General features: G+C 37.8%; 1 protein-coding gene across 1 annotated transcript; it reads left to right on the top strand.

Moving 5' to 3' along the window:
- The first annotated feature begins 227 nt into the window (after positions 1 to 227).
- Positions 228 to 6,772, top strand: LOC133530007 (trypsin 5G1-like). Its single transcript, XM_061867806.1, has 4 exons — positions 228 to 3,952; positions 4,805 to 5,057; positions 5,800 to 5,985; positions 6,461 to 6,772. The coding sequence occupies exons 1-4, from the start codon at positions 3,723 to 3,725 to the stop codon at positions 6,677 to 6,679; spliced, it is 888 nt and encodes a 295-aa protein (XP_061723790.1). The 5' UTR covers positions 228 to 3,722; the 3' UTR covers positions 6,680 to 6,772.
- The last annotated feature ends 3,605 nt before the right edge of the window (positions 6,773 to 10,377 follow it).

The raw sequence follows: 10,377 nt of genomic DNA, 5'->3' as shown, positions 1-10,377 counted from the left end.
GTTGGCAACCTCGGAATAAGACGGATCTCTTGGAAAAATACTATTCCAAGAACTGTTTAAATTGAATTACGATTGTAGGATATTGATTGTTATCATATTATTGTAAAAATGTGGTTAAAAGGAATGACGGAAAATACATGTTGATATAAAGTTGTTGTTTTTATCCTGACCAAACGACCTCAACATAAGTTACGTTTCCAAAAATAATATTTTCATTTTTTAACATATAAAGGTGAAGTTCGGGTGTCAACTACAGCTGCGTTACTGTTGCCGCCGCCGTATCTGGCATTTTCCTTGATAAAATAAATGACGTTCGCCGACTCACTGCCGCGATAACGACGTTCATTCCATCACTCATTTTATCAAGTAAATTGACAAATAGGTACATCAGCGACCACAACTCCGCCGCAACAGTAACGCTGCAGGTGTAGTTGACATCCGAACGTCACATTAAGGTGCGACCAGACCGCAGGTTAAAAAACGGTCACGATACGGAATCGCAGTGACGCGTCGTATGCGTACCGTTTTTGACGCATGCTCCCCACACCGCTGCTTAAAAAACGGCGACGGTACGGAATCGCAGTGACGTGCTTCACACGAATCTTTTTTGTTCGCAAATCTTTGCGTCTTTTACGTCACCGGTGTGGTGTCTGCCATAAGATCTCCGTGTAATATTTTTTGCGATTTTTACGCAGATCAATTTACGGTGCGTCAGCGTATTTAAAGCAGCGGTGTGGGGAGCATGCGTCAAAAACGGTACGCATACGACGCGTCACTGCGATTCCGTATCGTGACCGTTTTTTAAGCTGCGGTCTGGTCGCACCTTTAAAGATCATAAGAACAATTAATTCAGCTAACCCCTCAACTCCCTAAATTTCCCCCTAAAATAAGAAATAAGGGGTTTGACTGATTTACAATATGAGTGGCGGTCACCGAGCTGGTAGCCTGGTTTTTGATCCAGAGGCGCAGCATACACATATTTGCGACTTATGCGGCAAGATTTGGCCGTCTCAACCGTTGTTGACACAGCGTTCGTCAGGGATGCAGTGGCCATTGATGAGTTGCTATAACTGTTCCAAATTTCAGGTCGGAGACACCTCAAACGGTCCAACAGACTCAAACGGTTTCTAAGAAAACCGCATTTAACCAATTTACAAGACCTAAGTCATTCCATAAGTGTTCCGTGAACAAATTATTGTACGGAACACTGAAAAACAGCAAATTGAGATTTGATCTACAATAAGAGTAGACGTGAACAAGAACACAGAGCCCAGAATATTAGAACACTCTTATTAAACCGTTCCGGAGATAGCCCATTTTAAAATTGGATCTTGCTCGAAAATTCTGTTAAGGGTTGGTACAGTGAATTTACGGGTTTACAGGAATTATATTTCACAAGTGTTTCAAAGGCCCAAAAGATTAAATTCTATATTACTTCTAAATGCTGCCTAAATTGAAAACCCGGTCGCGTGAAAGACCTCATTTTTCCGAACGATATAGTTATTACAGCGCCCTTTGAGTTCAAACGATAACATATATTTATCTACCTGCTTTCAAATCGGCTAATCCGTTTTGGAGGTAAATTGAAATATTAAGTAGTATGCACACAACCAAGAAATAAACACACACATTCTACTCGTTCTAAATACCCAAATTTAGCGGGATATAAACCGTGATTATCTTTTATATTGTCTTTATTGAGCTCCCGATATTTCGACGCAGTTACGTGCATCTTGTTCACGGGTAACTGGAGATAGCGTGTGGGTGTCAAAGTTGTGTAGTCCGCGCTCGGTCTACCCTCATTCGTGCGCGTCGGCTACGTTAGCTTTTAACGTTACCACTGGTCGCGTTCACACTTGTTAGTCTATCTAAACACACCACACTGACAGTGTCACTACGCGTGTTTGATTCGGATATCAATGGTTTTTTTACACAAACAAATCACACTATAGGTATCACTTTTCTTACATAGGGGGTTTTTCCATTCTTAATTTATACCTATAATAATTCAAATATTTCAACTTAATATATTACAACTATTATATATATATATTAATATATTACACTTTATTATTTCAACTAGTTAAAAATGTTAGGAGCTACAGCCCCTTAAACATCCAATAACATTAGTGAAACAAGTGCCGAGTAATCGACACCGATGTTCCGTTTGAAATCTAGTGCCGATTGTAAAATTAATATCAGTACCCCTAGTGTAAATTTTATCGACATCATAACGTAACGAACGCGTTTGCGTTAAGTCTCATTTTGTATAGGATTTTGAGTTTCCAAAACGTCCCGCTTGGCGCGCTCTTTCTAAATCCAATACAAAATGAGACTAAACGCAAACGCGTACGTCACGTTTCAAAATCGAATTTATTTACACTAGGGGTACTGAACTTGGAAAGTAAAGAGTAGGTACTTAACTTAATTTTAACTAGGTATAATCATGGATTAACTAGGTATGCCGATGTACTTAATGCATCGTATTTAGTTATGTTTCTAGGGTTAGCTACTTCTTTTAAATCTTGCCATCATGTACAAATCTTTGTTTGACTACCATTTTCTATTTATTTATCTCAGTTGCTTAAAGGTTAGCTGGAAGAATTCGCCTTTGTGAACATTTATTGTTTTCGCAATTTTTTATGTACTTTTTTTGTGCAATAAAGTTTTTTACTACTACTATAATAGTAGTAAACCCAACGCTCATACTAACACTAATGGCTCGGTGAGCTGTAAACCTCGCGATAAGTTTAAAATATATAAATAAATACTTCGTTAAGCCATTATCAGATCGAACTCACAATGATCTTAAGCGCCATAGACCCTATTAGGGCTTAAGTCCTTTATACCAATTTCTGCCATTTTGAACATTTTCCAAAAAGAAAATAGAATAATTATATCTAACTATCAAACCTGCTCACAAACTTCTAGAATCGGATGAGAAATGCGACCTGCAGAGAACATCCGGATATAAGTACCTACGAAAGCATTTTTGCAGAAGCTCAAACGGAGATCTTTGCTAACGGTCAGTCAAAAGTATGGGATGTGCATTTGTTTTACTGTGGCATCCAAACTTCCGGATGTATTATTCAGTACTCAGGAGTATACCACCTAAATATAGAATTGTAACGAAATTAAGAGAGGTATGGGCATTGTGAATGTCATCTGGCTTTGTGTGGTAGGGCACAGCCAGTGGATGTCATTCCAGATCTAGAGCAGAGCCCAACTGGGGAAGTACCTCCACCTTACAGAAAACAGCAGCCAAATAACACTAGACCCTACTCATAGTGTTGTGTTCCTGCCGGTGAGTAAGGTTGCTAGAGCTCATCGAGGGGGGGCGGGTTTAGGGTCGGCAACGCGCATGTAACTCCTATGGAGTTGCAGGCGTACATAGGCTACGGAGACTGCTTACCATCAGGCGGGCCGTATGCTTGTTTGCCACCGACGTAGTATAAAAAAAAATTAGTTTGAACAAAAATAGGACTGAAGTTAGTTGCCTAAACGCATTGTTACAAAATGAAACGTCAATATTTACGATTTCGATGTTTACAAAATCACCTAGCACCATTTGCCGCCATTTTACTATTCGGCTTTTAAACTCGAAACATCCATTGTAATGCGATTACCACAAAATTGGATTAAAAGTCACCAGACCGTTAAACAAAAAGTTACTTGAATAGATATTTTACGTCATTTTATCATCCTTTCATGAGAAACAAAATATGTTATTAATAGTGATTTTTATTTTAAAAGCATTGTTTTTTAATTTTACTGAGAGTTCTTTGAAGACTTTACAAAATTCGACGACGTACGACCTGGGTGACCACACGATAGTGTCAAGCAGCAATGTGTTTCCTTACGTGGCGGCCATTTTGAATAAATCTAAATACCTGTGTGCGGGAGCATTGATAGACGAGACTTGGGTTCTGACGGTTGCGGATTCAGTGTTCCTGTAAGTTGTTCTTTTAATTATAGGTAACCAGCTATCTTTTTCCCGCGACTTCATATTTAACCGTTGTGATATGATAGCACTTTGATTATGAAGAAAATAAATAACACATTTAAGTAAGATACGTTTATTCAAAAGTTATCTGACTTCGATGATATTCCATTTGTCATTAAAAATAAATGAATACTTCTGAACAGTAAAAAATAAATTAATGTTAATCTCACAATATTTTTATTTACTGTGGTAAAAATGGAGTTTCGATTTTGTCGATACTTTATACGATAGGTATGAATCAATCTTATTCATCCACAAGTAAGAAATTGTATTTTGTGATAAATAACTCATATTCATCGAGGGCACTTTACACAAGAATAAATCGTTAAAGGAATACTTTATATATGATATTCCAATGAGGTTCCATTTCAAATATATCTTCACCAAATCTCCCCTATCTCTGGAGTTTGGTCACAAATCATCTTCGCTCGCAAGAAAGATTTTTCCTCTGTTACTTTATAAATGTAAATATTTTTAGCAATGTTTACAGTTTTACTGCTAAACATTTCACGGTACATTTCTTTGAAAATTGGCGTCGGCGTTAAATGTGGCCACTCAAACCCAAACCCCAACATGGTGCCTTTCCATGCGTTTAGTCTTTGATGCGGTCACCTGTGGCAGCTCGAAGGACTTTCGTATTTGCGGCCTTAACTTGTATGAGTAAAGATTTAGGCATGAAAATAATATGAAAAAGGTCATTACTACTATACAATTTAATTAAAAATAGATTTTAGAGTTGAATGAAAGACATACCGAAAGTAATTGATTATACATTTATTTAATTTAACATAATATTTTTAGATTCCGTGATTCTCTAAGACTGATCCACGTTCGTCTTGGAAGCGTCAACAACAAGAAGGGCGGTAGACTACTGCCGATTAAGTTAATCGAATTTCATCCCTATTTCGATGACCAAAAGCCTGAGTTTGACATAGCACTCATCCAGCTGGCTGAGAGAGTGAGACTGACTCCGAATTTGAACCCTATCAGACTGCAGAGGAAGCTGAAAGAGGTTATGGCCACGCATTTCATAGTCACTGCTTGGCCAGCGCAGGTATGTAAGTTATATTCGGATGAATACGGCCCGATTCGAAGAATGAGATACGATAACGATAAGTTCTGGTTTAGATAAGTTCTCATTTAGATATCGTTTGTAAGTCGTATAATTGACTGAAGCAGCTCAATTCGGGTAAACAATGTCACTTTGACGTTAGAAATATCGTATATAGATCTATTGGGATCACAGCGGAATCGAAATAAAGGTCAATTTTGATATGTCGATTAGTTATTGATCTTTTAAAGATCTTTCCAAGATCTAAAACGTGTCTTAATCATTCTTCGAATCGGGCCGAGAGTAAAGATTAGATGTGGGCTTGCAGAGAAATAACGCTAAGTTCTATCCTATTAAAACATGTATTTGAAAATGCCAAGCTAAAAGCTGATTGGCAGGCAATCCCTTATTTTCCAGTATCTGAAGTTATATCCCATTTCACAGGGGTATATGGTGTCTTGAAAGCGTTCGCGGGTAAATGCACCTTTGCAGAAGCACCGCAAAATCTTACTAATGGCCCCAGGTGTCACAATATGTCTCACGTTTATTTTGTCTACGTACTCTTGAGCTACTTATGCTACTTACTGTATCATACCAATTCTAGATCATTGGTCTGAAATAAAGAATTCCGTAACAGTCTCATATCCTTGTACTTTGTGGCCACACTACTTTTATGTGACTTTTTGTAGTGATCCCAAACAGATCCGCTTCCCAAGAAATTAAAGTTGATATTTACGTTTCACAGCACGCCAGTTCAGCAGAACTATATAAAGTAGCATCAATGCAGGACATACAGCGCAGGCGCACATTACAAGTGGCGCACCTTCACCCAACGAAGCAGGAGCAGTGCGCAGAGGTTCTTGAGGAGCTCGGCTTTTTGAAGACTAACATCATGTGCCTAGACCCAAGGGTGGGGATCGATCCGTGCTCGGTAAGTTTTTCTAAATATATTTTAAGGAATATATTGTTTTCTAAAAACTGTTTTCTCGGTACGAACACTCTGAATTAGAATATAAGTATGATTCGTCAAATAATCATGTCAAATAATATTTAAAAGCCTGACTAATTTGTGTAGCGTTGGTGTCTTTAAGTACCTACATTTTTAACTAAACTTCAACAATGTTGTCCTTGACAAAACGTTTCAAGATACTTTCCCAACACGCCATCATGTGTCATGGGAAAACCATCCTAAGTTGTATTATACAATACAATACAATACAATACAATACAATACAATACAATACAATACAATACAATACAAATCCTCTTTATTGCACAACCTTTGAAAAAATGTACATGGAAACACATAAAATACATGAAGATAGAGGTAAACAACAGGCGGCCTTATCGCTACATACCTTATCGCTCTATTAATACTTTTATATTTTATGTAATTCTTTATCCAGAGAGACGTCGGTGCTCCAGTGGTCCTAAACGGGATCCTGTGGGGCGTGGTGTCCTCATGGGTGCCCGAGGACTGCGACCTCCTGCCGGGACCCACCTTCGTGACGCTGGCGTCGGCACCAAACATCAGCTCCTGGATACACGCCACGATGCGCGGCGTTAAGTGGCACAAGTGGACGCTCTTCGACACGGATTATGAGGATTATGATGATGATGATTGAGTGGCAGTGAAATAAGTAAATTGATGGATGGGTGTAATAATCGCATGGTTAACTTTGTGATGTTTATTATTAAAACGTGTTATTATAATTTAATTAATGTTTTTCACTTAATTTGTTATTGCATTGCACAATTTTGATCTATAATTTCCATAAAAAAATATAAAATTAAAGTATTCTCTCATTAAGTTATGGTTACCCTCAGTAACGAGGATATAAGTTATTAAGAGAACACTGTAACGCATAATTACGCTCGAAGCGTCCTGAAATCTTCAAAAGATTACAGTGTGACTGTAACTTAGTTTCCAGTTCTTCTGTAGTTCACAGACTATGATGAAAGTCAGATTTACCACTTTGATAACAAGGTAAATATCCCTATATATTTTTCATTCCTTGATTTCCCTTATGGATTCGTCATGTCTGTCTGTCTCTCCGTCCGTGTCACAGCCACTTTTTTCCAAAACTATAAGAACTATACTGTTGAAACTTGGTAAGTAGATGTATTATGTGTACCGCATTAAGATATTCACACAAAAATAGAAAAAAAAAAAACAATAAATTTTGGGGGTTCCCCATACTCAGAACTGAAACTCAAATGTTTTTTCATTGAACCCATACGTGTGGGATATCTATGGATAGATCTTCAAAAATGATATTGAGGTTTCAAATTTTTTTTTTTTCAACTGAATAGTTTGCGCCGGAGACACTTCCAAAGTGGTAAAATGTGTGTCCCACCCCCCTTGAACCTTCTAAAATAAGAGAATGATAAAACTAAAAAAAATATATGATGTACATTACCATGTAAACTTCCCCCGAAAATTGGTTTGAACAAGATCTAGTAAGTAGTTTTTTTTAATACGTCATAAATGGTACGGAACCCTTCATGGGCGGGTCCGACTCGCACTTGGCCGCTTTCTTTAAGGTATCTCTGCTAGACCCCTGCACAAGAAGTCCCCACTTCATGAATTATTTTTTCGCTTCAACCCTATGGTGTGGTGTCGTTGGATAGGTCTTTGAAAAAGAATATGGGTCTTTAAAAATATTTTTTTGATATTAATATGTTTTTGGAAATAATCGCACTGATAGAAAAAAATATCTCCCCAGTGTGTGTGTCTAATATTTTAACTATGGGCCTAAAACAGATGAAAAAACGTGAAAGTAAAGCTTAGGAAAGATTTTCAAGGAAAACTATAGCGAGCATGATTGGTTGAATCGTTTGTGACGTTTTGCAAAAGGTTTATTTTTGACAGACGTGTAGCTATGGAACCCTACACTGAACATGGCCCGACATGCTCTTGGCCGTTATTTTTCGATTTAGAATAGAATAGAATATAAGAAATTTATTCAGAAAACGCTAAAGTTTAGGTAATACATTTTTTTTTTTAATACTACGTCGGTGGCAAACAAGCATACGGCCTGCCGGATGGTAAGCAGTCTCCGTAGCCTATGTACTCCTGCAACTCCAGAGGCGTTACATGCGCGTTACCGACCCTAACCCCACCCCCCTCGTTGAGCTCTGGCAACCTTACTCACCGGCAGGAACACAACACTATGAGTAGGGTCAAGTGTTATTTGGCTGCGGTTTTCTGTAAGGTGGAGGTACTTCCCCAGTTGGGCTCTGCTCTAGATCTGGAATGACATCTGCTGTGCTGTGCCCTACCACACAAGGCGAGATGACATTCACATTGCCCATACCTCTCTTTTGGACGTAGTTTAAGGACATACCCGGGTCCAAAATGGGTCCAAATGTCCCGGGTCCATGAGACGACAGAATCAATTTATTATTAAGCGTCACTGAAAAGGTCTCCACTCAGCTTAATGTCAAGATACCACCTAAGGATCTCGACGCTGGTCTTCCGTGGAAACCTTTCCGTGAGAGCGCAGCTACACGCTAAAGTACAAAATTTTATATATTTAAGTACAAAATTTTGAAATAAATATCATAAGGCTATAATTATTATTCAATTAAAAACTACACGATTTACGATTGTGAAATTTTATTACATACATCATATCATATAGGATCTCTGTATGTATTACATTCCTGTGCTGTATTGCAGGACAAAGTTAGAAGAAATTGTACACGCTTACTTGCCAACATGTTCCGCAGAAGTTAGTTGTGTGTGACTTCGCAGATTAAAGTTGTATTTGCTTTTAAGCTATTTCGTGTGTTTGGTGGAAGACAAATGTCTTTCTGCAAGTAGTTTGAGTATGATTAAGCCGAGTTGGCAGTGAGGCAACGAAGAGTTTGTAACAGTCAGTCCATTTAAAATTGCAGATAATTAAGGAAGAGTTATTTCAATTAGATACATAATAAAGGATGCGCTGGAGGAGGATGGAGGAGAAAGCGCTGCTGGCCTAGCGATAGGAGCGTGCGACTTGCAATCAGAAGGTCGCGGGTTCAAACCCTGGCTCGTACCAATGAGTTTTTCGGAACTTATGTACGAAATATCATTTGATATTTACCAGTCGCTTTTCAGTGAAGGAAAACATCGTGAGGAAACCGGACTAATCCCAACAAGGCCTAGTTTACCCCTGTGATTTGGAAGGTCAGATGGCAGTCGCTTTCGGAAAAACTAGTGCCTACGCCAAATCTTGGGATTAGTTGTCAAGCGGACCCCAGGCTACCATGAGCCACGGCTCTCTTCTTCACCACGGCAAAATGCCGGGACAATGCGAGGATGAAGAAGAGTTACATAATAAAGGATACAATTAAGAAATTAAATTACAAGTAACAATTAGAACTACAAATTAATAAAATAAAGTATTTGCATGTAAAATGTTATCAAAATAAAAAATAATTAATTAATCATTAGACATATATGTAAATAATAGATAAAATCTAGATAAGTATGTTGTGCTCTGTGGAACTGTTTCCGGGCCCTAACAGATGTTTTTTTTTAAGACCACCCGTACCCGCTGTGTGATACGCAATAAAAGATTTCAATTTCAACAACAATTTTAAGGAAAACACTGTATATATATAATATTGTCGTCTGAAATAAAACCGGAAATATGATTATATCGCGTATAATGAATTTAAAATCCACCCTTTACACGTTATGAGAAGGTTTATATATGAAAACTTCACACTCCGAGCCCTTTGTGAAATTGGATCAATGTTACTTTTAATTGGATCTAAAAATGTGTTGTTACTATACCCGTTTTCAGCTCACGTAACAAAAACGGGTAGCATACATTGCTTTTGAAAAAACCTTATTGGCGCAGTCATTTTTTCATCCTACCAATTCAGGTTTGAGCAGCCAATATGCTCTTTTATCGTGATTTCACGTGGGCAGATTGAAATCTTGCTGAGCGAATGAAACTGAAATGAATAAAAAACGACGATGACTGTGTACGATTTTCAGCGGTTGGACTTGCCCCAATCATGTCTAAATATGGCGTAAATGGAGAATAAAACGTTTGTAACGAATTCGCGATTATTGAATGCATGGTCAAAAGAATTTATATTATTATAAGATTATTTGATAGTTGTATGGATATTCTTTATATATGCATTCAATTTGTTTTTACTTACTTAACTGATACAGGCATTCGCTTCGGACCTTATAGCTCATTAGATTACAAAAGTTATACGTTCAATTTCTTTTTCAACCCTATTGACCAACTTAGGTTAGCTATATTTTTTAACCGACTTCAATTTCATAGTAAGATGAGGTTCTGTATTTGGTTGTGGCTAT

The sequence above is a fragment of the Cydia pomonella genome, chromosome 22, assembly GCF_033807575.1.
Source record: "Cydia pomonella isolate Wapato2018A chromosome 22, ilCydPomo1, whole genome shotgun sequence".
Lineage (NCBI taxonomy): Eukaryota > Metazoa > Arthropoda > Insecta > Lepidoptera > Tortricidae > Cydia > Cydia pomonella.
The sequence above is the reverse complement of the archived record's forward strand: the minus strand, read 5'-3'. Positions and strand labels throughout refer to the sequence as shown.